This window comes from Lontra canadensis, unplaced genomic scaffold (assembly GCF_010015895.1).
Source record: "Lontra canadensis isolate GAN:19392208 unplaced genomic scaffold, GSC_riverotter_1.0 scaffold66, whole genome shotgun sequence".
Taxonomy (NCBI): Eukaryota; Metazoa; Chordata; class Mammalia; order Carnivora; family Mustelidae; genus Lontra; species Lontra canadensis.
Window position 1 is genome coordinate 6,938,501 of NW_022631060.1, and position 26,699 is coordinate 6,965,199.

Below are 26,699 nucleotides of genomic sequence, written 5' to 3' on the forward strand. Positions count from 1 at the left end.
GGCGTCTGCCCTCTGGGCCTCTTGGCAGCTCAAGCTTTTTCAAACACAAATCACGTCACTTCAACATCTATCTGCCCCTCTCCCAGCCTGGAACAGAGATCCTAACCCATCACTGGAGCCACCATGTGGCCCCGGAGTGGTGGGGCCCCTCCCCACCCCCACATTGCTAATCTTATTTCCTCAAACACCTTAAACTTTGTGTATGTGCTCCTCCTCCTACCCCAGCTTCCCTCCTCTGCCTTTTCATCTGGCCTGCTCTTGCCCACCTTTGGTTTCAAGGTCACTCTGCAGGGGAACTTGGCTGATTTTTACCTGCTCAACCTTCCCTTCTCTCTTCCCATTGGTCCTTTGGGGACTGGCCCCTTCCCTAGGCTCAGTCTAGAAGGTTCATTCTCCTTCCCAGTTCTCTCCCCGCTGACCCCGCCAACCAATAAATTCCAGCTACAGCAGGCCATGTGACAGGCTCAGGGAGGGCCAACGAAGTACAACTCTTGAGTTTAACGCCAGAGAGAGAAGCTCTGTTTTATGTTGATGGGATACTGGTGCTGTGCCATCCCAGAGCTGTTGCCTGCTCCTTACCTCTCACCTGCAGAGTAGAGGATTCTCCAAGAGTGAGGCCAACATAGTGGAAAGCACAGTAAGGGAAAGAGAGCCCCTGAACTCCTGGATCCAGCCATGCCTGAAGCTAGTATATCTTGGGTTTATCACCATTCCTCTTCTGCCAAAGTCAGCTAGTGGGTGGAGTTTCCTATCACCTGTCCAGGCTAATATTGCCCAGTCTACTGTGACAAGGACAGACTGCTTTCCACCTCTCTCTGTTCTATATAATTGATGTATAATTCCACTATTGTCTGTGCTTATTTAATGTATAATCACATGATTATCTGTGGGACCTACTCTGAGGTCCTCCCCAGACTGGGTCACCCCAGAGGTCAGGGCAGCACAGAATCTGGTAGGCGGTAGGAGCTGGTCATGTTGGAACTTTGCAGTAACAAGCAGAGCTCCTTTTTGGATTCCTGTCGCCTGGCACGGGGTCAGCTAAACACAGAGGCAGGAGCAGGAAAAATAATGTAGTGGCTGAGTATGGGCACTGGAGTCAGCAGGGCTTAGCTCAAGTCCTAGCTTGGGGTGAACTTGGGCAAGGTGTCTCTTCTCCCTGAGCCCCGGTCTCACCAGCCAGGGCCAGCGTTGGCCCCACCTCAGGGCTGTGGTGACAGCCAAATACCAGTACATAGTAAGCGCCCACTGTTCAGTGGGTAACAGCGTGATGGGACAGAGGCACCCCACCTAGGAGGCCACTCGTCCCATGGGGTCTGCTCAAGGTCAAGGCCCCAGTGCAGAAGATGCGGCTGCCACAGAATTGGTAAAAGCTCTTTATTCAGTGCAGGAGTGGAGCTGGCCAGACAGACTGAAGGAGGGGGCTGCCCGGGGCCAGGCCTTCAGCCTAGGGGCCAGCCGAGCTGGCCAGGCGGGGCTGGTAGGCACCAGGGGCCAGCAGCTGCAGGGTGAACTCGGTGATGACGGCCGTGAGCCCCCAGACACGGTGGGGCCCGTGCAGGAAGACAGGCAGTGTGTATCGGAAGTGGCCACGCCGGCAGAAGTGGGTATACCCTTGGTTCTGCGCCTGCAACAGGTGGGCCAGGGGCAGGGCAAATACCTCATCCACCTGTGGGAAAGAGGCAGTCAGAGAGCGGACGGAGGACTGCCGCGGACGGAGCCTCCCCAGTTGGTCGGCCCCCACCATCGCCCCCCACCATCGCCCCCCACTCACCTCTTCTGGGTTGGGCCTGAGACTCTGGGGATCCAGGGGGCCCACGCCGGCAAGCACTGGCACCACTTTGGCCTTTTGCTGGGGCAGGAGGGTGACCGACAGTCAGGGGAGGCATGGTCTTGGGGAGGGGAGCCTGAGGGGGACACTACCCCCTTGCCATCCAGAGCCCTTCAGCACTGGAGGCCCCTGTCCTTGAGCCCAACAGCCTGGGTGACTAACCGAGGGCCCTGAAACTCGCCAGAGCCATGCAGCCCTCTGGGCCTTTGCAGACTGTTCCCACCGCTTAGAATAACCTTTCCTGACTTTTACTCCCCTAAAATCTCCCACTCATCATCCAATTCCTGTCTGCCCTGTGAAGCCTTCCCCAACCCTTTTCCGCCAAGCTGGGCAGAGCTGGCTTACCCTGGGGCCACCTCCAGCCCCAGACCTGAGCCTCAGGATCCCCCGTGAAAAGGAGTGAAGATACCCCAGCCCCTCTCTGTTGGGTGGTGTGGGGATGGAACGTGACCACCAGGCAGATGTATGGGGCTCCACCATGCTGTCAGCCTGCCAGAGACCATGGCCACCCTCCTTGTCCCTGGTGGTGGCCTTACCCTGTCCTGCACAGGCCGCAGGATGCCCCACACATGCTCCTCGGGTACAGAAAGGCCCAGCTCCTCATGGGTCTCCCTTAGGGCTGTGTGCACCACATCCTGGTCAGTGGGGTCACATTTGCCACCTGGGAAACTGACAAGCACAGGGAGCCTGGTCCTTGGTCTGTTGGGGCCATGGTGGGTGGGGGTGACAGCTGTGGCAGAGGGCTAGTCACCCACCTAAGCATCTTCAGTCTCTGCCTCTAGTTTGTAGTGAGGCCTCAGGCAAGCCACATGAGCTCTCCAGGCTCAGTCTACCTCCCTAAACGACAGAGGTTAGGGGGAGGCCCTGGAGCTCATGTTTTGCCTATGGTGGCCCCAGTGGCGCTATGACCCCCGGGGACGGGGACGCGGACGGGACCAGGGCTTGAAACCAGGCAGCCCCCTCCGGCCAGCTTCTTCGGCTCCAGGACCCGAATCTCCCTTGAGTCTCCGGCAGGGGGCGGGGTCCTGCCTTTTTGGAGAGGCGGACACAGCTCCGAGAGGTGTCCCCAGCCCGAGGCGGTGCGGGACGCGCTTCGAGGGGTCCGGCGTGGCGACCGGACAGGAGCACCCGCGGCGTCAGGATCGGGTCGGAGGGACGCGGGGCCGCGGCTCTCCCCAGACCCGTTCCCCAGAGGCGGAAACCCAGGCTCGCAGAGGCGAAGCGCCTTGCTCAGGTGCCTCCGGTCCTCCCAGAAGGGACAGGAGTTCCCAGCCGGTGTACCTGACGTCACCCTTGTGGCTCCCGGACAGGCGGCTGGACCGCAGCGTGTAGAGCAGCGCCGGGACCCCGCGCACCGAGCACAGCGGCACCAGCACCGCGGCCGCCGCGGAGCGAGCGCGGAGCCGGGCCGTGGCCCCCGCCAGCAGCCGCCTGCAGCGCCGCTCGCCCTCCGCCGACAGGCAGTCGGGCTGCATGTCCGGCCCGGCGCAGCCGGGACAAGGAGGGCGCCGGGCCTCGGGAGGGAAGGGGAAGGATAGCACTCGTCCTCCGCCTCCCGGGGGAAGCTGGGCCTGGCGGTGGGAGCAGTCCGGGTGCCGCTCCAGCCGAGCCCTTGGGGGCGGGGCCTACGTGGGAGGCGGGGACTCAACGGGGCGGGGCCTGAAAGCCCCCTCCCTCCGTTGGAGGGCGGGGCCGGAAGGGGCGAGTCCCGAGGATACAGCTTCCGGCAGAGGGGCGGGCCCGGGCCGGGTGCGGAGCTGGCGGTGGTGCGGGAGGAGTGTCTCAGAGCCGCTGGGGCGTCTCGTGGCGCGCGTCCGGGTTCCGCACCCGGCCCTTCTGACCGCGGGCTTCGGGAGTCGGGGTGTCAGGCTTCGAGGCTTTGCCGGGCCCCCCGTCCCTCCTGTGCCCGTCCCTTTCCTAAGGACCTAACGCGAAGTGTTCCAGGATGTTGGGAGTCAGCGTTTCGGGGGTCCACGGGGCGCTCCTCCTGGAGGCCGGGGACGTCAGGGACTGCGGCGGGAGCGCCCGGCCGGGTTCCCCTCGGGGCTCCTCTCCAGGCGACTCGCTCCAGCCGCAGGCCTTTGCCCCGCTTTTCCCGTCGCTGGGAATTGTCTCCACTCCTCCCCGCCCCTTTCCCTCGCAATTGCTGCCCCTTTAGGTGTTGGCCAAATGTCACCTTTCTGTGAAGCTGTCCTGCCTCAAGTCTTGGCTGGATTCTCAAGCCCCTCTCCCTCCCCCGCCCCCATCTTGGCCTGGCCCGTGCGGTCACGGCCTGTCATGTCTCTGTATCCCTCCAGACTCCCGCTTCTCAAGACCAGACCACCCCAGTCTTGGGCACAGCCCCGTTACGTGGAGTGGCCCGTGTCACTGTGCCTTGCATTGATTTTGAGCAGGTGCCTCTTTGAGCTGCGGTTTCAGTCCTCACCTCGACACACAAGTTAGGGACCAGAAAGTGCAGCCTCAAGCCAGAGCCCTGGTGTCAGTTGGTATCAGCACCTTGGCCATCACTGTGCTCCCAGAGACACCACCCGCACTGGGCAGAGCTTTGGGGTGTCTGCAGCTCATTATCTGGGGTCCGGGTGTTCCTGAGTCCCTCCACCCTGAGCCCCAAGGACAGAAGTGCTCTGACTACTCTTGCCAAATAGTTTAATGTTGGGGGAAAGGGAGAGGTGAAGCAGGGCTTGGCCGAGTCACCCCTCAAGGCAGAAGGGGACAGGTTGAGGGGAGGAGGCGGCTGGTTCCAAGCCTGGCACCTTCTCAGCCTTGCTGCGATTCTGGGCAGGTAGCCTTCTTCTCTGGGCTTCCACCTGCCCTGCTCTCCTTGGAAGGGGACAAGGCCTCTGTAGAGGCAAGGCTGGAGGGGGTAACATTCGGGGCAAGACGAGTCCATCCACAGGGCCCTCATCATCACTGAGGGTCCTGGACAGGCCCCAAGCACATGGCGGTGGGGGACAGGAGCCCCAACCTAGCTGGGAGGGGCAGGCCTTCCTGATCTCTGCCAGCCTGAATATTCGGGAGGGGATACGGTGTGGGTCGGGCCCTTGAGATTCTGAGGGGACTTGAGGCTCCAGGGTACAGGCCCTGGTAGTTGAGGGGCTGGTAGGTGGCTGGGGCCAGCAGAGTATCAGTGGGGGACAGCAGCTGATGGTGCACCTGGGCAGATGTCCTGGAGTTGGAGGCTGGAGCTTTGTTGGGGTCTGAGGGAGGATGTGGTCTGAGTGGACCCCAGACCTCCCCTTACATCCTCAGCCTCCCTTGTTCCTTCCCTGCTCCCATCCCACTCCTCCCTTTCTCAGCCTTTGCTCTTCCCTCTCCCTTCCCTGTTCCCTCTTCCCCACCCTTTCTAATTTTCCAAATCCTTCCCAGTTCTTCAAGGCTCCTGCTCAGGAGCCACCTCCTCTAGGAAGCCCACCTGAACTTCCCACCCCTGCTCTTAGCACCTTGTCCCTGTCCTGTTTTCTCTGCTGTTAGTCCTAACTTGTTCCAGAAATCTCTGCCTCCCGCTCTTTCTCCACACAGGTGCCCAGCGGGCTTGCTGAACCTGCCAGAGCCCATTGTTGGAGGCCCTGTGGCCCTGTCACCTCACTTCCTGCCCACCATGCAGGCTCTGGTCCTCCTGGGGGCGAACCTTTTTCCTGCTCTGCAGGGCCCTTCAGCAGGCAGGGGCTGAGGCTGCTGTGACTCCGGGCCGGGATGCTGAGCAGGGCTCGTGGAGATGCAGTCCTGAAGATGCAACAAGCAGGAATGGAGGCAGAAGTTCAAGGGGAGAGCCCAGGCCGAGGGTTGTGATCAATAAGACAGTAGGACCCCAGGATGAGTCAGTGGGCACGACCCTCAGAGAAGGTCTGAGGAGAGGCCCTAGGAGAGGCCCCAGGGGATGAGGATGGGGGCGAGGGGCTGGGTTAGGGCAGGCGGGTGGAGCTGCCAGGGCCCAGACAGTACCAGGAGTCCGAGTCAGTCTCCCTAAAGCCCTTGGCAAAAGGGTTGCTGGCAATTTTCAGCTGGGTGATCTGCAGAGGAGAAAGTGTGGTTATGGGCCGGCCCTGAGCCAGGGAAAGGCTGCGGGGCCCCACGTTCAGCCACCCCATCTTCCCTGGATGCCCCAATCATGAGGCCCTGAGACCTGGGCCCCTCAGCCCAGGAGCCATAGAGCCAGTGGGCATGACAGCAGGGGAATGACTGAGGGCAGAGGTCTGCTGAGGCCTAGAGAAGGAGAGAAGGGCCGGGCCCTGTGAGCACGTGGGAGCTCAGAGCCTTGAGCCTCGGTCTCCCTCCCTGTGAAATGGGCTGGCAGCGGCCTTGTGAGCTGTGGCCCAACCCACCCGGTGGTTCTGATAGGCTGTCACGGCCGTGAACTGGGTCTCCGTGAAGATGAAGGACTTGAAGTTCTCCTGGGCGTAGCGCTCACTGTCCTTGCGCGGGTCCACAAAGACCACGTGGAATCGGGGCTGGTAGCGGTGCATGGAGTTGAGAATGATCTGGTGGGGGGGGGGGTGCGGAAGGTGGTGTGCAGGGGAGAAGCTGCAAACCCTCCCTGAGGCTAAATCCTTTCCAGGGCGTGAAGACTGCCTTTCTTATAATGCGGGCACAGTCTGGCCTCCAGAGCCTATAGCTCTGTGGCAAAGGCCCCTTTGTGTCAGCATTTTTGCCCCTTTGCCTTCTGGCACAACCACATCCTTCTGTCAGCTTGCAGAAATATCCAGAATCTGACCACCTCTCCCAGCCCACCGTCCCCACTCCGCCTGGCCACCATCATGTTTGCCTAGATTTCCTCCGCTGCCTCCCGGCCCATCTCCCAGCTTCTCTGTCCATTCCGTGCACAGCAACCCCAGGGAGCTGCCCCATGTCACCCCGTTCAAAAGCCTCCTGTGCAGAGCAAAGGTCAGAACCCTCTCCACAGCCAGTGGGCTCCACAGGTCAGCCCTGGCAGCCTCGGGGCCCCTCTCCTCCCATCTCTGTTCACTCCACTTCAGACACATGGAGCGTCCTTGCACTCCCCTCCCACCCACCCACTGGCCCAACATTCTGCAGCCTCAGGGCCTTTTCACTTGCTGTTCGTCCCCTGCAACAGCTTCCACTTCTGTGTGCACAGGTGCCTTCCCCGTTTCCTTTAGATCTCTCTTCAGATATTGACTCAGCAGCTTCTAGAACCTCCCTGAATGGACAATTCACCTCTGTCTCAGTCCCCCTCCCTGGTTCCTTTTTCTCCTGGCATTCATCAGCATCTGAGACACTGCACACAGGGCCTTCTGGATTCTTTGTTTACCATCTGTCCCCTACCCCAGGAGGCAGGGATCTTTGTCTATTTGACAAAATGACAACAGTGCTGGGTTCCTGCACCTACTGGGGGCCTGGCCTGTGGTAGGAATTCCAGAAACACTGTCTACAAGGAGGACAGTGTTTGCTGGAACATTCCCACACCTCCTGCCCCCTCACCCGCCTGCTTGGACAGTCCCCTCTGCTGTCCAGCCCCTGGCCAGGTGAACTTGGCCCCCAGCATTGGCCATCAGTAGCGGGTGGGGTGCTGGGCACCAAGGCCACTGGGCATGGACGGCACGGCTAACCCTGGTCCCAGACTTCATTACGATCAGACCCCAGGGTCCCCCAGCCCTGGCCTGACCCCTCCCCACTGCCTGGGGCCTCACGTGGCCGTTGTCATCCAGCAGGTTGTTGGTCAGCTTGAGCTTGTCGAAGGACACAATCTGGCGCATCCACTGCGCGCCCTTGGCCGGCGAGTCCGGGTGGAAGTGCACACGACCGGGTGTGACCGGGTCTGCTTTGCCTGCCACCAGCCAGGCTGAGCTGTGAAAGGCGTACCTGGGGAGCAGAGCAGGTGGCAGGGGTGCCCCACCTGGACCCCCACCTGGACCCCCACCTGGAGCCGGGGCCGGCGGGGCATGGGGCCATCCCTCAACAGGACTGCCTGTGCCCCAGCCCCACCTCGCGCGTGAGGAACGTGAGGCCTCGAGCCAGGCCTTGAGCTCCCCGTGGTTGCACTGAGCTGGCCCGCTCTGCCCGCCTGGGCTGGCCCGCTATCCCACTTGAGACGCTCGGCTGCCCTGAGCTCGGCTCCCCTGCTGCCATCGGGCTTCCACTGTTGCCCGAGGATAGGCCTGCCTGACGCTGCTCCGAAGGGCCCCTGGCTCACCCCAGAGTGCGGCGAGGGGTCTGCTTCCTGGCTCAGCCCCTGCTATCTGAGCTCCCTCCCTGGGCAGCCCCCAGACCTGTATCTTTTGTCATCCAGAGGCACGAAGTCCATGAGCAAGGCATAGTCAGCCAGTGTGTCCATGCCCAGGATCTTCACCTGGAAGGTGGGAAACATCCGCCTGCAGGGAGAGGTGCTCAGGAGCCCAGATGTAGCGCCGGATGACCCCCGTCCCCACCACACACACGCACACGTCCGCTGCTCACACCTGCCTGCCTTGGTGACAATCATCTCTGTGCCCAGCTGGTTGAATTCCTCCCACAGAGCCTTCATCTCCAGCTGAACTGTCACGCTGGACACACGTGGGTTCTTGGGTCCCTGCTCGCTGGGCTCGGCAACGACTTGGGTCCCTGCAGAGCCGGTGGAAGGGCCCGACGGGAATGGGGAGTCCAGCCGGGGCTCCCAGCTGGAGCTGGTCATGGGCAGGGTGTAGGGCTCTGAGGACGCAAGTACCCCGAGGCCAGCAGAAAGGAAAGCTGGGGAGAGAGGATGAGAGTGTGGGCCCCTGTTTGCCTCACCCCCTTGCCACCAAGCCAGCTCTCATCCTTCAGGCCGCACGTAGGTGCCTCTTCCTCCGGGAAGCCCTCCCTGACTGCCAGGCCTGCGTTCCCCTAGTACCCCTGACTGAGCATCCCTTCATGAGGTAAATGCAGACTTAAAGCTCCTGGAGGCCAGAGACGGGGCCTGTCTGGTTCCCCAGGGAATCTTTGAGCCATCAAGTGGACTCATGGCTATGAGCAAATTGTTTCACACCCTCCCCCACCCCAGACCCTCAGTTTCCATATCTGTCGCAAGGGGTTCTTAATATCTGCCTCATAGGGTCCATGGATTACAGAGCCTGGCACACACCAGACCCTTCAACAAGGCTTCCTCACTTTCTCCCTAAAGTTCCAGTTTTTGATGTACAATCCTGGCTCAAGCCTTGGCCACAAGTTTTGTCGTCTTCTATCCTTAAAAAAAAAAAAAAAAAAAATTCCGGCTACAGTGAGATACGACTTTACAGCCACGCGGAGGGCTATTCACAAACACAAAGCAAAAGCTAAGAAGAAAGCGAGAACAAGCTGCTGGGATCGGAGAGGATGTGAGAAGTGGGAGCCCGGGTGCATGGCCGGCAGGATGGGAAACGACGCGGCTGCTGGAGAGTGGAAGAACCACACGATCCAGCAACTCCACTTCTGGGCATTTGCCGAGACGTGGAGAATTGCACAAAAGGAACTGGGGGTGGGGGGCGGGGACCTGACAGATTCGTGCACATCTGTGTCCACAGCAGCTTTGTCCCCAATAGCCTGAAGGAGAGGGCACCCTGAATGGCCACGAGGGAGCGAGCAAACTGTGGTCTGGCCAGACGATGGACCATTATTCCCCCTTAAAGAGGAAAGACGTCCTGCCGTGTGCTGTGACACGGAGGGACTTTGAGGACATTATGCTAAGTGAAACAAGCCAGACACAAAAGGACAAATCCGGTGTGATTCCATGAATGGTCCCATTCACAGGGAGGAGAATGGTGGTTGCGGGGGCGGGGGGGTGTGTGCACAGAGGGAGTGGGACAGGGAGTGAGCGTTTAATGCGGACAGAGTTTCAGTTGTGCGAGATGCCAGACTTCTAGAGACGGATGGTGGGGATGCAAACACAGCAGTGTGGGCATCCCTCGTGCCCCTGAGCTGTGCACTTAAAAATGGCTAAAATGGAAATTTTTATGTTATGTATATTTTACCACAATTTAAAAATTAAAACCAGGGAGGGAAAAAGAAATCCTGGAACACAGATTATTCATTTCTAACCTCCCCCGGAGGGACCAAGAGCCTGGTAAAACAGATTCCCTGGGGGCAGAGGTGGATTTCGGTGCAGATGGATGGACAGACAGACAGATGGGTGGAGGGAGATTCCGGGGTGGGGGTGGTGTATGTGAGATGAGCCAGCAGGTGTGCAGAGCGTGGTCGGAGCTGGCTTACAACAGGTACCTCATCTCGGTGTGGGGCTCAGGGTCTGTGACCCCATATTTAGCAGCCCTGAGGGGTCGCATAGGAAAAGTGGCCCCTCATGAAAGCCCCTGGGAGTTCTGCAGCCTGGGAGTGGGGGTTCTATCTGAGAGGCAGGGGGCACATCAGCTCTGCGTCCCCCAGAGGGGCAGCACGGATATACGGGCTGATGTCCCCCAGCACTGGGACCGGGCCGTCAGATGGGCAATGGTCCATTGCTCAGAGCCCCTGCAGGGGCAGGTCCATCATGAAGGTAACCGGTACCCCTGGATCTATGGTGCTGGGCCCCCAAGGGAGAGGCTCAGGGCTTCCCTGGGTCTGGGAACTTTGCAGGCTGGTTGCTGGGTCCCAAGTCTTCAACGAGCCCATCCCCTGCCCACCTCGGTCAGCGGGCCACCCCCGAGGGCTCTCAGGAACTCGGGAGGGGCCTGTTTTCTGCCTGGTTCCTCTAGAAGTAGGCATCCCTTGGGGTCGGGATTTGACAATTTCCCACAAGCACGGAGTCAGGTCTGGAGGGGAAGTTAAAGCCTTCTTGCCCAGTTCCTCCCCACGCCCCAGTGTTGATACTCAATGAGTGAGGCCCAGAGAGGAGAGCGGACAGGTCCAAGGTCACCCATGCCTGAAAAGGCTTTCTGTTCCCAGAAATGACTCATTATCCCTACCCAGTAACACCCCCATATTTGTACCTACAAATATGAGCCCATCAGCCCTGCCCTGGTGGGATCTGAGGCCTCAGTGTGAAGTGCCCCCACCCCACCCTCTGGCCCAGGACCTGGGTCCAGCAGGGGTTTCCTTGGTCCCCATACCCAGTCCCTGCCCTGCCCCATTCACCCCGGAGCCTGAGCCCAGCCATGGGGCCATTTCGGCTGCCTACACCGTACCTGCCATGGGGACGGCCGGGACGTTGGCTCCTGGAGGAGCCCTGTTCAGTGGGGGGCCGGCTGCAGCTGCCACCTGGGGGCCCCCTGCCTGCTGGGAGGGTGGTCAGCCTCTCAGGGTCTCCTGGCCCACTCAGCGGCACGGCTCCGGCTCCGTTCTGCGGGACTGCCCTTCCCTCCGAGCAATCACTCACGTCTTACTTCTCCACCGGCGCCAGGCACCTGGTCTCTGCAGGTGGGACCCTGGTTCTGGGGGGAGGCAGGGCCCCTTCTCCAAGCCACGCTCAGACTGGACCGCACAAGGCTGCTGGCTGGGCTTGTCCGGCTCCGGGTGTGGCGCTGTGTGGGAGGAGGGCAGGTGGAAAGGCTCTGACGTTGCAAAGCCTCCTCTCCCCCTACCGGTCCCCTCTCCCAGCTCCCTCCCTTCCCCAGCTAGGAGACCCCCAGCCGTTCCTGATCAATGGACCCAGATGCTAGGTGGGGGCCCCATCTTGAGGACCTGTTGGGTGGTCTGCAGGGGCCCAGGCCCAGTGACTGGAGGGGCTCAGAGCCCACAGGGCCTGGGGGAGGCTGGGGAGGCCGCAGGAGCCACAGGAATATGAGGGCTGGATGGCAGAAGTGTCGCCCTCTCGCCGGGACCCCGACCCCTGACCTGGGGCTGCTGGTGCAGTGTGGCCTGGGCAACTGGGGCAGGAGACACAAGGGGTCAGCGTCAGCCAGTGACAGCAGAGCCCCTGGCCTGAGTGGCAGGAAGCTGGGTCTCACTGATGAGCTGTGCAGTGCTGGTGGCACAGGTCCCTGTGCCTCAGTTTCCCCAACTGTAGTAAGGACATAATCTCATCCCTGGGATAGACAGCGGTAAGCCGTTCCTGTCCTGATTGATGGGGTCCCCGGCATCCCCACAGGGCGGGAGCCTGGCCTGGGGCAGAGGTCACGGCTCTGTCTGTTCTCTCGAGCCTGACTAGGCATCCTCTCCAGGCTGTCCCTGCCTGTCCTGGCCGGCCATTCGGGGACGCATAGATCACCAGTCCGGAAGGCACAGCGGTGTGGGGGGCACCCCAAAACTGGTTGCTGTCAATGGAGAGTGTGGTTTGGCCATTTCGTCACTACTGCATGGCCCAGGGAGGATTACTGGGCTGGACCCCAAGCTAGCCTGCCCTGGGAGGGGGTATTTGAGCCCCCAGGCTAGCGCTAGGTGACAGCACCTCAGGCTGTGCTGGGCATACTGGACTGGGGTCCCGAAGGCAGGCGAGACCACCCTTTCCCAACACACCACCGCTTCTGGGGACGTGGGGTACGCAGAAGCCCATACCTGAGAGTGGCCGTGTTGGAACCGAGGAGTGGAGGGGCCACTTCTCTTCCAGGGGGCACCCTGGCTCCTCCCAGAGTCCCATGTCGGGGGGCCACCTCTCCTCCGTTTAGCTTAGGGATGCCGCCTGCTGTGGTCTCCTATCCCCCTGGCTCCTGCCGGCCGAGCTGGGAGAGGCGGGAGGACCCCTGGCACAGACCCATGTCAGGCTTTGCACTTCGCTGTGGGGCAAGATAGGGGGCTTCTCTGTGCTTGTGAGGGTCCCAACGGCTCTCAGGGGCCACCCAGTGGGGTGTGGCCAGCAGGGCCACACTGTCCCAGGATCCATGGTGGGCCTGGGAGATTCCCACCAGTCCTGGTGGCTCCCCCTCTGCCTGGAGTCCCAGGAGCGGGCCAGCCTAGTCTTCTGCTGGGTACTGATGTGTGTGTGTGTGTGTGTGTGCCCTCAGCTTCGGTCTGTGTGATGGGAAACACCCCCCCACACGTCTGTGAGCACACTGACACGCCAACCCACACGCACACAGATGAACTCAAGCCCCAATGCCCCATAACCGCTCTTGAGCACACGTGCACACGCTCCCATGTACGTGCACACACGTCTCTCTGACACGCGCGCTGTGCACAGGCGTGCACACTCTGCATAACCGCCTCCCCGGCTGGCCTGCCCTTCCTGCCCGAGGCACCTGCTGGCCTCCCTGCCCCTCTCATCCATCTTGCCTGCCAGCCCGTCCCTCGTGCCCCCATATCCTTCACACCTTCTCATCTCGCTGCTCGATAGCAGGAGGCAGCGTGGCAGCTGTGGCCGCGGGCAGATGGATGGGCCAGGCGGGGGATGCTGTGGGGCCGGGGTGTGACAGCGCCTGTGGTCGGAGCACCGGGCCCCCCAGATGCCCTGTCGGGCTCGGGTGGGCATGGCTGTCAGGCTGTATCCAGTTTGGCCTGCACAGGTGCCCCAGAGTGCCCAGCTCAGGACCGAGGGGACCCCAGCAGCAGACCCGGTGCCGCCTCCCTCCTCGGGTGCTGAGGACTTCCATCCAACCTCCCTGGTAGGATTTCCCCTACCCCAAGTCAAGTTACCTCTTCTCCCATCCCTGCGCCTGGGCAGGCTGTCCTGGGCGGGGAAAGCCTTGTTGGGCTCCACCCCCTCCCCAGCCCAACTCCTCCTGAACCCCCATGGGCACTGGGCCCATTACACATTGGAAATGCATATTAGGGCTCTGTGCCCAGCCACATATAGAACCCCTGGAAGGACGCCCTAGGGACTTTGGTCTTGGAAACACATGTGTGTGCAGTCACACACATACATACAACACCTGGGCAGGCACACGTGGTCACCCACACACGTGTGCGCATACACGGGCACGAGCTTCTGCTCTCTCAGACTGACTTCCTGGCCCACGGAGTACAGGCAGGTTGGGGGGAACCCGTCTGTTGTCTCCAGGACAGTTTTTCTCCAAGTGGGAGAATCAGTCCTCCTGGGCACTGATAAGCCATCATGGGTACAGAGACAGCCACCACTGGCCCCGGGACACACAGTGTGTCTAAGACCACGCTGGGCCAGACCTGTCCCAGATTGTGAGGTCACAGAGGGACCATGCAGGATAGAGGACGTGAACCATTAATCCATGGACATCTTCCATTTTATAGATGGGAAACTGAGACACGGAGGTATGAGGTATGGCAATAAACAGGGTATACAGCAGACGGCAAAGGGAGGCCCTGGGCTCAGGACTGTGGCTCAGGAACCATTGTTCGGATGGGAGGACTGAGGCTGGGCAGATCTGGTGTGGGTTAGGGACCTGGAGTGGGGTGGCAGGGCAGGGACAGAGAATGTGAGCTTGGCAGTCTGGAGGGAGGCAATGCCCTTCTCATAGTTTGCGGCCTCCTGATGAACACGGGGTACCTAGTGGACCCCCCCCTCATAGAGCACAACCTCATCACTGAACATCTGGAAGATGGCCATACCAAGCGGCCATGGCTGGAAGTCTCGGTCGTGGGAAGAGAGCTGAGGGCCAAGGTTGCTGGGGCCAACCTCTGCCCTGGCTCCTGTGTCTAGAAATGGAGACACAAGTCACCTTAGAAAGGCAGTTGTCACCGTGGAAGTGCAGCCTAGTGGTTAAGGGCATTGATAGTAAAGCCTGGGTTCGAATCCTTGCGAGCTGTGTGACCTCGAGCAAGTCGCTTAACCCCTCTGGTCCTAAGCTTCCGTGACTGTAAAATAGGAACTATAATATCTTCTCCTATCATCCTGAGGTTTAAATTAAACAGTTAATAGTCCTTAAAACAGTGTCTGACACACAGTAAATATAATATAAAAGTTTATCAAATTTTTTAATTGTGAGAGAAATCAGGGGTGTCTGGGCGGGGCAGTCGGTTGAGCAACCAACTCTTGGTTTTCTGCTCAGGTCACAATCGAAGGGTTGTGAGATTGAGCCCCTCTTGGGGTTCCTCATTCAGCATGGGATCTGCTTGAGTTTCTCTCCCTCTCCCGCTCCCTCTGCCCCTCCCACTCATGCTGTCTCTCGCTCTTTCTCTCAAATAAATAAATAAATAATAATTTAAAAAAAGAAAAAAATGTGGAGGAAATCACAAGCTGTAAGAAGAGAAAAAAAAAAATCCAGCCAAGTTCTTTGGTTACTTTGGTTCTTTAAACAATTTTTGGAATGTCAAAGTCTTTTCAATGTATCTTTGCCTTTTGCTGGGTCACTCCCAGGCTGGACCATTCCCATGGGAGGGAGCCCACTGGGGTTGGAAAGCCAGACCCCACCTGGCTGTCCCTTCTGCAGGGATGGACAGGGCTGATGAAGGAAGGAGGCCGTCTGGTCATTTCTCTTACTGAGGGGGTCCCCACCCGAGTTCCATCAGCAGGAGAGGACCCCGTGGGCCACAAGGACTTGTCTTAGAAGGAGGGGGCTGTGGCAGCTCCCTGGGCTCAGAGGCAGATCTCTGCGATGGGTAGGGGAGGGCTGAGCCACCAGAGCGTGTGGACCCCTCTGAGGCCTCTCCCACCTCTGAAGGTCGGTTGGGAGTCATGGGGATCCGTCACTAAGGAGGCTAGGGCTGGGCACCCGGCGTGGGCAGCCCTGCGGCGTGGACACTGCAGGACACAAGGGCCACGGAGGACATGCACCTTGTTCGATAGCGACACCACGTGGCAGCAGGCTGAGCAGCAGCGGGTGGGCTGCCCATCCTTCTAGATCTCCCGGCCGGATGTAGAAGGATTCCTGCAACATTCGGGAAGGGGAGGCCTGCAGACAGCCTCGCTGGATTCCGTAATGTGCAGAGGGATGCTCTAGGAATTAACTGGAGAACAGAGAGAGGGTTCCATGTTTGCGCCTCCAAGCAGGTGAATTAGGGGGTGGCCGCTCCACGTCCAGGAAGTCCTCCTTGGCTACCTCTGGCCACATTAGATGCTTCATGTTGCCCGCACCCCTCCATTTAGCCGCCTGGGTTGTGGTTGCCGGGTTCTTCCTCTGTCTCCCCCAGGAGCTTGGGGACAGCACCTCAGTCTTATTCCCCATTTTTTCATCAGAGCAGGACAAAGCCGGCTCAGAGGTGGGGCTCAGCGAGTATCTACCAGAGGAAGTGAACAGCGGTTAGGGAGCGAGACAGGCAAACAGAACCTGCGGGGCTGAGCTGAGGTGAACCTTGGGTCTGGGGAACTCAGGACCAGCCTGAGGTCAGAACGGGCTTCCTGGAAAGGTGACATCAGTCTGGATTTTTCTGAACTGGACAGCAAAGAATGAGTATCTCGGCAGGGGGTGTGACCTGCTGGTGGCTGAAGAGGACAGTCTGAGGCGGGGACTTCAGTCCCAGGCAGGGCTGCCCCACGGCGAGGACACTCCAGGTGAGGAAGGTGCTGGTGAAGGTGGGTCTGAGATCACAGCGTGTGGGGTGGGGGCAGGCCAGCGGGGCCACTGTCCCTTACGTCACCTGGTAAAGAAAAGGCACCTGTGGGACTGGGGGTTGGAGCAGCAAGCCCACCTTGAGAAGCCAAAACTACTGGGAAAGCAGATGATAGCTCTGGGCATCTCCCAAGCAGGGCTTGGTTTGACTTAGATGTGTCTGTGCATCTGGAAGGTAAGAGTCAACAGAAAGGGACAATGCGCCAAGGGTTTTGGTCTCAGCTTTGGAAGAGGGCGGAAACGCAGAGCCCCCGGAGAGCCCCTGGTTCCCCCAGGTAGAGCCTCCCTCCCACGCAGCCGCCCCCAGCAGCCAGCAGCCAGCAGGCGGAGCTCAAAGCAGTCAGGCCGGTGATTACTCAGGAGCCGTGGCCTTTAACCCTTGGCACCGACAGTGGCTTATTCAAAAGGGATTAACCTCAAGGCTCTGACCATGGGAAGCGGAGGCTGGGAGGAAGATCAGGAATAAAGCTTTTCGGGGGCAGGACATGTGGAAAGACATCTGGGTTCACCTGCAGGAACCTGAGGCCGCCCTCTCCTCTCACCAACCTTTCTAACTTGGTGCATAAGGCACAAGCGCTCGCAGTCAGGAAGTCGATGCCCCGGCTCACAGGGGAGCCCTAGCCCCGGACTCAGGGGCCGGCTGGGCAGATCGGGGGCACAGGGAGAGTGGGCACCACAGTGCCCCCACAGCACGGCATGCTGTCCAGGGTGCCTGACTGCCCTTGACCTACAGTGACCTGGTGCTCTAAACGCCCAAGACAGTTGCCAGAAATCCGGGGCCATCCACCAGAGTTCCCCACCACGGAGCGGCTGGCTGATTGGGCCCGGCAGATCCGAACCTCTACATATGCCACCGTGCGGGGCCCGACCCAAGCCAACCCTCGTCGCCGCGCAGACCAGGGAACTAGGGGATGTGATCACCATGTACAGACGGCCTCATCGGCTAGCCAGTCAGTGGGGGCCACGTGTCAGAGGTCACGGTTTGCCAGACCATAAAGTGTGACACCAGATGGAGGTGTTGTCCCCCCTCACCTGCAAGCAGCTGGGTTGAGTATTAAAGCAGCAAATTCAATTAAAAAAAATTTTTTTAAAGGCTTAGCAGCTTCTTAAGATTTATGTATTTATTTTACAGACACACAGAGAGAGAGAGAGAAAGAGAGCACAAGTAGGGGGGAGCAGCAGAGGGAGAGGGAGAAGCAGGCTCCCCGCTGAGCAGGAAGCCCAACTCGGGACTCGATCCTAAGACCCTGGGATCATGACCTGAGCCGAAGGCAGAGGCTCAACAGACTGAGTCACCCAGATGCCCCTCAATGTTTTTTTTTAAAGATTCATGCACTTTACTGAGTGTTGTGCCTCAATAAAAGTTAACAGTGATGCTTAATAATAAGGATGACAATGAGTGCTTGGGTTCTGGGCAGGATCTCCTTAGACCCTGACCCCGTCGCCTCGTAATGACTCGTTCACAGGACCCCTAAGGCACAGGGGGAGCTTTTCTGCAAAGGACTGGAAATAGGAACACAAGGCTTGCAGAGAAAGGGTCATGGACTGGCACTCAGCACTGGCCTAAATCAGCCCACGTGCAAACACTGTGACCCCAGGGTGTCTGGGGGGCAGAAGGCACTGCCCAGTGCCTCATGGACAAAGGTGTGGACAGATGTACCTCCAGCCCAAAGTGGGGGGCAGTGGCTCCCTTAAAGCAGCAAATTAAATTATTAACAGGTGAAAACCTCCTCGGTTGGGTGAACCAAAGTACTGTCCCAGGTTCTGATGCAGTTAAATAATCAACGAGCAGGGCCTGTCGCCCCATACGCCAGACTGGGGACTCCTGATGAGGCACCCAATATTGTGAAGGTATAGAAATGAGGCACCCAATATGCCGACTCTCACCGAAGATCTACATGCCCTGCTGCTGAGAACAGCCCGCCCCACCGCGCACGGAAGAGGCATTATCTACCGGAATTTATAGTGGGTGAGTTAGTTCACACCCTGGGTGAGAGGGAACACTCAGTCTCCATCGGGATCCCGTTGTCCTGCTGCAAGCCGGACCGGCGGAATGCACGCCACTGAGAAAGGGGAGAAGGGGGGCACCTGGGTGGCTCAGTGGGTTAAAGCCTCTGCCCTCAGCTCAGGTCATGATCCCAGGGTCCTGGGATCCAGCCCTCTCTGCTCAGCAGGGAGACTGCTTCCCCCTTCCTCTCCGCCTGCCTCTCTGCCTACTTGTGATCTCTGTCTGTCAAACAAATAAAATCTTTTTTAAAAAGGGGGGGGGAGAAGGTGGGGTCCTGGTCTCACACAGCCGCCCCCCAGTCCCTCCCCCATGCCTGACAGAGCTGCCTTCCCCAGCAGCAGGTATGGAACGCACAACCAGGTCAAATTTCTAAAGCTGCCAACCTCCCTCTCCTCTGGGCCCGTGGACACATTCTATTTTCCACTAGTCCGATCACTTGGCTTCTGTCTCTGTTCCCTTCATTGATTTAGAGGACATTGTAGCACACATGGAAACCTCTACCAAATTCAATCAGCAAGCCCTGTGATAACCAATAAAGCCTGTCCTTCCTCGACATGTCTCTGCTGAGAAGAGCTATCCTCTGAAATAAAATCGCCTTAGACCTTAGGACTGTCTTCTAAGGAGCACCTGTGCCATTACCCAGATAGAATATCGTGTGTTCATACCTCTCAACAAGTCCCTGTTAAGTACCTTCCTTGAGAAAGAGTAGGGGAGGTTGGATGTGGGCTCTCAGGGCGAGGACTAGGGAAAGAGCAGTGGACTAGATCTGTTCTGCTAACTGATTCCCCCCACCTCCCTATTTCTCAGAAAACCCCCTCATCATTCAGCTTTGCTCTGCTTTCCTGTATAAACTCAGTTCAACCCTGTCCTGTCTCTAGATTTCAGTTTCCCCATATGTCAGAGAAAGTGGCTAGATTTAAACTCTGCCCACCACGACCTCCTTCTGGGAGTGCACGGCAGGATGACAGACGCGTCCAAAATGAGCACGACCCAATCCTGTGCCCCTAGCAGACATGACTAATCAAACTTTGCACTCTCTCCTATTGATTCCAAGCACCCAGAGTGTCGGAGTCCTTGCCAGGGACACACACACGTCAGGGTGACATCAGCCATTAGTCAGATCTGGACTCAAGACCGGATGACTTCAGGTCACACAAACCAGCTCCCCAAACCAGGTGTGAATGGAGCTGTTAGAAATCGCTCTGTATTTTGGGGGTCCTCCTGGCAATAGCCCAGGTTGGGGAGTTGGAGGTGGCCATGGCAGCAGGTTTTGGCCCAAGGCTGACCTGAGGACCCCTCCCCAGCAGCCCCAACCCATGGGCTGCCTCCCCACCATGGCTCCCCATCCCCTCCCTTTCTATTAAAAAAAGAAAAGACATGGCTCTATATTCTGGGAACCTAATTATAGATCTGATACAAAGGTGTCCTTTGTAAACACAAACATATCCATATTACAGATATCCATATATCTGTAAATACACAGACATATCCAAGCAGAGGGTCAGGTCAATGAGTCTGTCAGGGGGGTTTCAGACAGGACTTGGCCCTGAAAATGGTGGGTCCTGTGGTCCCGACGTCCTGCCCAGCCAGGGGTCTGTTGAGACAAAACCCTAAGAATGGGATCCCTGCACTCCGGGACAGGACCCCCACCTTTCAGGGACCACTGAACACATGGGCAGTAGCAGGACAGAGGGGTGGCCCACGGGGAGCTCACAGAAGGGTGCAGCTGTGGGAGCCTAAGGCCCAGCCTATCGGCTGCTGCCTCAGGTTGGTGTAGGGCGGGTAGCGGAATTCATGGAGCTTCTCCAGGCCCGAGGGGGAGAGCAGACTGGCGCGGTGGTGGGAGAAGGTGTCGAAGGAGAACTTGCCATGGTATCTTCCCATGCCACTGTTACCTGCATGGGCACAGAGGTGAGCGCCTGAGGCTGGCAGCCCAGCCAGCCTTAGCAGCAGCCCCCTCCCCAAGCAGGAGCCCACAGCTGGCATGGCACTCAGGGCAAGTCAAGCCACTCCAAGAGCTATTTTGCAGATAGGGAAACTGAGCCCTTGAGAGTCGCAGGGCCTGGATCAAGGTAGAACAGAGAGTGAAGGCAAAACCGGACCCTCCCAGGTTGGGAGTTCCAACCTGGTCTTCCCGGGGTGGGGTGGTGGGGGCGGGCTGGGAGCGGACGAGGGCAGGGCTCACCGACGCCCCCCAGCGGCAGGGAAGACGGAGACATGTGAGAGAAATCTTGGTTGCCTCGGAAAATGCCGCTGCTGGTCGGATCCAGCATCTGGGTCACTACCTGGGGGTAGATGGGAGAGGCCCAGTAGTGGGCTCGTCATCAGGAAAGAGGACTTGAGTCCCCCACCATTCCACGGGGAGCAGAGAGTCTCCCATGTTCCCATCTTCTACTGAGATGTCTCCCTCGAGAGCTTTGCTCTGCCCCCTCTCCTCTGCAGGGCCTCTACTGGCCCATTCAGAGCGTTTGCATGGTTTAGGAAGACGGGGCTCTCTGGGTAGAAAAAGGCACCTCTTCTCTTGGTGGAAGCTGCCGGAGCCAGGGCAGACAGCGGGCCAGCCACACATCTGAGTCTGTGGTCTTGCCCAAAACCCCTCTGCCAGGAGTCCTTGTGCAGGCAATCTCTGTCCGGGAGATGTTGCCCCTAACCCTCCCACCATGGGCTATCAAGGGGAAGGTCGCCTGTCTGCACCTTTTTCAGCCCCTCCCTTGTCCCAGCCCTGCCCGGGCCCCCCACCTGGTTGCTGTTGGAGAAGGCATACACGGCCAGGGGCTTCTCCCCACGGTTGATGAAGTCGATGGCCTCGTCCAGGCTCCTCACGTTCATGATGGGCAGGATGGGGCCGAAGATCTCCTCCCGCATCACCGGCTCCGTCTCCTGCACGTCCACCAGCACCGTGGGGGCTGCGGGCACAAGGGACCCCTCAGCGCTGGGGCGGGACGGGGGTGGGCCACGGGCGGGGCTCAGGGACCTTCCGGGGAAGAGAGCGTCCCCGCGGCCCCCAGGAAGGACGGCGAGGGGTTGTCCAGCCCGGGCGGGGGCCGAGGTGGAGCAGAGGTCGGGGAGGCAGGAGTCCAGGCTGGCCTAGATCGCGCGGCCCTGGGAGCCCGGAGGTGGGGCGGGGTGAGGAGGGGGCGGGGCGGGGCGAGGAGGGGGCGGGGCGGGGCTACTGGGTGTGGAGGGCGGGGCCCGGGCTCGCGGCCCAGGCTCGCGGCCCACGCGGGACCTGCGTCCCGGAAGGGCCTCCGCCCGGCGACCGCGCGGCGACAGGGCGCGCTCACCGATGTAGCGCTCGCTCTCGTCGCTCTGGCCGCCGATGGCCACGCGGCCGCAGCCCAGCAGGCCCCGGAGGCGCTGGAAGTGCTTGTCGCTGATGATGCGGCCCAGGCTCGGGGAGCCCTGGGGGTCGTCGCCGTAGAAGCGGGTGATGGCGCTCTGCAGGGCGGGCAGCAGCCGCTCCTGCGTGTCCGGGCTGCACAGGACGTAGTCGGGGGCCACGCAGGTCTGGCCGCTGTTGAAGTAGCGGAAAAAGGCCACGCGGTTGGCCACGGTCTGGGGGTCGCAGTCGTCGTCCACGTAGCAGGGGTTCTTGCCCCCCAGCTCCAGCGTGACGGGCGTCAGGTGCTTGGCGGCGGCAGCCATGACGATCCTGCCCACACGGGGGCTCCCTGGGGATATGGGAGTTAACCGTCCCCCATGCTCAACCGGCCTTGGTTAGATGGTCCAGGCACTACTTCTTCTGGCCGATTGTACCTTGTCTGCTGGGATCTGCCCCAGGCCCTGCTGCCCCAGGGTTCCACCCTCTAAGGCCCAGGGGCTGATTGCCATCTGGGATGCTCGCCGCTGCTGGCCACCACCTCATCCTTCCACAGCTTTCTCTCCCCACCCCACCCCAACCAGGACTCTGGTTGAGGCCACTCTCACCAGTGAAGAAGATGTGGTCGAACTTGTGCTCCAGCAGCTGCCCGGTCTCCTTGGGCCCTCCCAGCACCACGGCAAAGCAGCTCTGCCAAGGCAGGGCAGGTGGTTCAAGGCTCTGGGGACAGCTGGCCCTCCAGAGCTGACAGGGATAGGGGTGTGCGACCCCGGGGGCTGGGTGGGGCCATCCTCACCTGGTCCAGGTATCGAGGCAGGACCTCAGCCAAGACCTTCTCTGTGCCCTTACTTAATTCTGATGGCTTCAGCACCACGCAGTTCCCTTCAGGGACAGATGGGGACGTCGTGGGGAAAGGCCAGTGCCCCACACCCACCCAGGGCAGAGACGCAAGGAACATGCCAGAGGCCGGGGGTACCACATAAATGGAATTCTGGGGGCCTCCTTTGGGAAGGGCTTCTGGGCGGGCTCCCCACCTGCGGCGAGGGCGCCCACTAGCGGCACCAGGGTCAGGTGCATCGGGTAGTTCCAGGGGGCGATGATGAGCACCAGGCCCAAGGGCTTCTTCCGGATGAACAAGACCTTTGGTTCAGGACACGTAGTAAGGCGCGACTGTGGATCACCCCAAAGCCGCCCCCCAGAGTCTTTGAGGGGCCTGTGGAGTGGAGTCCTCATGAGGAGCCCGAGGAAGTTAGAGGCTGGGGGAGGGGGTGTTGGGTGGTGAAGAGGCCTGGGCTGGAGCCCTGCCCCCCAACCCCCACCCCCACCCGCTGCAGGCAGTGGCTCACCAGGCTCTTGGCCACGTACTCATCCTTCATCCAGGTGTGTAGCTTCTGGAGCGCCAGGTTGACCTCGTTCTGGCATATGATGAGCTCGGATACGTCTGCGTCAAAGACTGACTGCAGTGGAGAGAGAATTCAGGGGAGGGAGGGGACCTAGTGCTTGGGATCCCCAAGAGTTCCAACCCTGAGGTCATGGAGAGAGCCCCCAGAGGCCACACAGTGAGCACAGCGAGCGGTGAGGAGCACGGGGCCCCCTGGTAGGTGGCCCAAGTTCCAACGCCTTAACCCCCATGCACCTCAGTTTCCCCCTCAGTAACGTGGGAGCCGTGGTTCACGGGTTTGGATGACTTAACGCTGTCACACATTGTTTGCCAGGAAAATGTCTGTGAAATAAACAGGAATGAACCGGGGGTACAACTAGTCACCCCCGGGGCCTCCACCGCCACCCCCGCCCACCTTGTGCAGGTCCTGCACCAACACCTCCTGCAAAAGCTGCTTGTTTTCCTGCAGGAAGCGGTGGAGGCCCTTGAGCTGCGCCACCCTGAACTCGGCCGGCCTCGTCCGCCCTGTGCTGAAGGCCTCCCGCAGCCGCAGCAGGGTGTCCGCGTAGGGGTCCATCCTGCAGGGAGGGGACAGCGTGGGCCGGGGCTCCCCACCTTCTCGGGCATCCTCCCTGTGCCCCTGGCTGTACCTCTATGGGCTCATGGACACTCCCACAAGGACCCGTGTAACCCCAGAGGGCCGGGGCTGGCCCCGCACCCCTCCAACATGTGTCCCACCATTTCCTTCTGAGAACTTGCTGGAGGAGTGAGGCCTGAGTGGGCCGCTGGCAGGGTTGACTTGGAGCCCCCGGAGCTCGGACCCGGAGCTCTGCCTGGATTGCCAGCATCACCCTCCCTCACCCAGCTCTCTGCCTGGGCTTCAAACAGCTCCCGGGCCTATCAGCCCGGCTCTAACTTTGTCAGTGGCTCCCTAGTACCTCTCTAGGACCAAAGGACTCGGCCCTGAATTAAAGCCCAGAGTGGGAGAGTCTGGGCTGAGTTATGGCACCCAGGTGTCCCGGTGTCCATCCCCAGTCCCTGGCCACAGCTCAGTCTTACCTTTCCCAGGTGAGGTGTGTCCTCTCTGTGCACACTTGGGAGTGTCTGGTGACAACCTCAGACTCAGCTTGTCCATGGCCAGATCCCCAGGCCCAGCCTCACTCTTGCCCAATAAATGGGGAAGCCAAGCTGGGTGGGGGTGTGCCCGGAGGGGTTGGAGCTGGCCTGCTGGTTCCTGCTTCTCATCCAAGGCACCTCCTTGCCTGCTCCCCTGCAAGGGGGCAAGGACTGGGGGCTTACTGATCTAGCTGTTTACCAGGGCAGGCTTTGGCTGGGTCTGGGCTGTGTAGGTGACACAGCTGACTTGGCCAGTCCTCGTGCACCTCACAGTCTAAACATGGAGAACAATGACACTGAAAACAGTTCACAAACAGGGATCAGTGGGCCACAGGCTGTTTGAGGCCAGCGAGAGGCCCCACCGGCGGGTTCCAGCTGCAGCGGGAGGGAGAGGGGCAGGGGCAGGCTCCGGGAGGGCCGGGGCCCTGGGCAGAGGGACTGGCATGTGGTCAGGTTCTGAGAAACGAGACACAGCTAGGCAGAGCCTTCACACAGGGAGCTGGGGCTTAGTCCGTGGGTGGGGGCCCACCACGGAGCACAGACTACACAGGAAAGACAGCTGGTCTGATTATGACCTCTACTGGGGGCCGGGGGGACCTGATTTACCCTCCTCACACCTGCTGTATGGTGGCTTCGGTCCCAGTTTGTGTGTCCCACAGCCCCTCGCCCCACCAGCGCTGAGCCCCCGTCCTTTTGTGATTGACTCTGAGCATCCTTCTGTGGCTTCCAGAGGTTCCACAGTGAGAAGGCAGTACTTTCAGGGGCAGAAATAGACAATAAGTGTCGCTTGTACAACCATAAACCAAAGACTCAGCTCTGGCTTCGCCTCCCAAGCGGCTTCCCCTTTCCTCTTCCAACTCCCCAGCCGTCCCTGTCACAGGCTTGGTGACACCTGGCTGGTCCCAGTCTGCCCACATGCTGCCTCCTCTCCCAGTCTAGGAGCTCCTTGAGGAGGATGGGGTTTGTCCCCACCCACCCACCCCAACCAGGCCCAGAGGGAGGGCTCCTCTGAGGGCACTGAAGCCCGGGAATCTGAAATCCAGGCATAGCCAGAGTAGGACAGTGCCTACTTCCCTGAGCAGAGCAAGCTCCCGGCCCCAGCCCCTGGCCCTGTGGCCCCATGTTTCACTCCGGAGACTCCCGGGCCCCACACACCCCAGTGTGGGCTCGGACCCTGGGTTCCTCACACTTTTGACTTCTTTGCCTGACATTCTGCTTCCAGAGACACTGACTCTGCTCCTATCCCCGGTCTCACACCTGCCCCTGCTGACTGCCAGTGTCCCCCACACCCCAGCCCAGCTCCTACCAGACCCCCATGCCCATGCCTGACGGGGCAGTGGCCCTGGGGAAGCAGAAGCTGCCTCCTACTTCACGGCTCTAAAACCTTCCCCAGGCAGGGTCAGGGATTGGCTGCAGCTGGACAGAGGACAGGTCTGGCAATTCCAGGCTGTTCTGGGGGTGCTGACAGGGGCTGGCAGGAAGTTATCTGAGGAGAAAAATCCCCCAGGGGATTACAGGATAAAGTATCAGTGGGACCCTGGCAGCAAATGCTAGCTCCTCCAGGAAGCCCTCAGCCAGCAGCGTTTTATGGCCCACCCAGGTCCCTGCATTGATTCTTCATGTCCACCATCCCCTCTGTCCCCGTGGCACAGGGGTCCTTTATCTCCCCTCTCCTAACAAGTCCAACGGGCGTCCTTGGGGCAGAGGAAAGAGCCATGGCAGCTACAGAAGCCTGGATGGGCGGGGCACCTGGCAGGACCCTGGGCAAGTTACTTAACCTCCCTGAGCCTCTCTAGGTGACAACAGTGAGTGACAGGGTCCTTGAGAGGATCACGCAGGAAGATAACCAGAATAGATAAGACAGGTCACAGCTGTTGGCGCAGTCAGCTCTCCTAAATGTTGGCTACTGACACCGCCTCAGCTCTTTCCTGAGGACACAGGGAGTTCTGGGAAGCAGGAACGAGCGCGGGATCTGTCCCCTTCCTCACTGGTTGTCCGACCCCGTCCTTCCACCAGCCCTGAGTGTGGTCCAATTCGACCGAGACCACCGGCTGAGGAGGGCTGTGAGGAGTGGCTCCGGGCAGAGCGTGGGAGAACCCACCAGAACCCCCCAGGCGCTCTGACGTCATCCTTGCCCCAGACCGAAGTCAGCCTAGCAGGAACTGCCGCCAACCACAGCCCCCAGGCCTGAGTCTGGGCCCGGGCCGGAGACGGCTGTGGGGTTGGGACACCAGGAAGGGAGCCTCAGGGCTGGCGGGGCCCATCTAAGAGCAGAGGGTGGGGGTAACACCTGAAGGGGCCTCCTGCCCCCCACCATTGGGTGATACGCACTTCGGATGGCTGACACGTACCTTAACGAAGCTGTTAAAAAACGAAGTGAAGTGGAACAGAAGTGAGCCACCCAAATAGCTCAACAGCCACAGGGATTGGCAAAACAGAAAATAAGACCATGGTAAGTGTCTTTGCAGCCCCGTTTTACCAGTCTCCCGTGGCTGCCGTAACAAATGGTCACAAACGTCGCTGAGGACAAAAGAAACGTATTGTCTCACGGCTCTGGAGGCCAGAAGTCCCAGATCAGGGCCGTGCTTCCTCCCACGGTTCCCAGGCAGAGTCCTTCCCCGCCACCTGCAGCTGGGAGGGAAGAGCCGCCCATCCCTGGCAGACGGGATACAAGAGAAAACATCTGAGGACAAGAGGAAGCCCAGCACGGCTGCCTGCGTGTCAGTGAGACAGAGCAGGGGGAAGGCGGGGGACAGACCAGGAGCACCTTG

At 59.9% G+C, this 26,699-nt stretch overlaps 3 protein-coding genes across 3 annotated transcripts; all 3 read right to left on the minus strand.

Annotated features, from left to right (window-relative positions):
• Positions 1–1,359: 1,359 nt before the first annotated feature.
• On the minus strand, positions 1,360–3,398 carry NUDT8 (nudix hydrolase 8). The gene is made up of 4 exons (XM_032879656.1): positions 3,110–3,398; positions 2,365–2,497; positions 1,772–1,849; positions 1,360–1,666 (listed from the first exon to the last, which is right to left on the minus strand). The coding sequence occupies exons 1-4, from the start codon at positions 3,301–3,303 to the stop codon at positions 1,445–1,447; spliced, it is 627 nt and encodes a 208-aa protein (XP_032735547.1). The 5' UTR covers positions 3,304–3,398; the 3' UTR covers positions 1,360–1,444.
• Positions 3,399–4,467: 1,069 nt separating this feature from the next.
• Positions 4,468–12,284, minus strand: TBX10 (T-box transcription factor 10). The gene is made up of 11 exons (XM_032879916.1): positions 12,203–12,284; positions 11,543–11,574; positions 11,092–11,229; positions 10,894–10,981; positions 8,242–8,509; positions 8,053–8,154; positions 7,474–7,645; positions 6,151–6,306; positions 5,771–5,838; positions 5,457–5,551; positions 4,468–5,025 (listed from the first exon to the last, which is right to left on the minus strand). The coding sequence occupies exons 1-11, from the start codon at positions 12,282–12,284 to the stop codon at positions 4,736–4,738; spliced, it is 1,491 nt and encodes a 496-aa protein (XP_032735807.1). The 3' UTR covers positions 4,468–4,735.
• A 7,538-nt stretch (positions 12,285–19,822) lies between these two features.
• Positions 19,823–23,407, minus strand: LOC116880208 (aldehyde dehydrogenase family 3 member B1-like). Its single transcript, XM_032879075.1, has 8 exons — positions 23,228–23,407; positions 22,751–22,888; positions 22,466–22,571; positions 22,228–22,313; positions 21,397–21,514; positions 20,852–21,018; positions 20,298–20,397; positions 19,823–20,007 (listed from the first exon to the last, which is right to left on the minus strand). Exons 1-8 carry the CDS (start codon positions 23,387–23,389, stop codon positions 19,823–19,825), a joined length of 1,062 nt encoding a protein of 353 aa, XP_032734966.1. The 5' UTR covers positions 23,390–23,407.
• Positions 23,408–26,699: the final 3,292 nt, after the last annotated feature.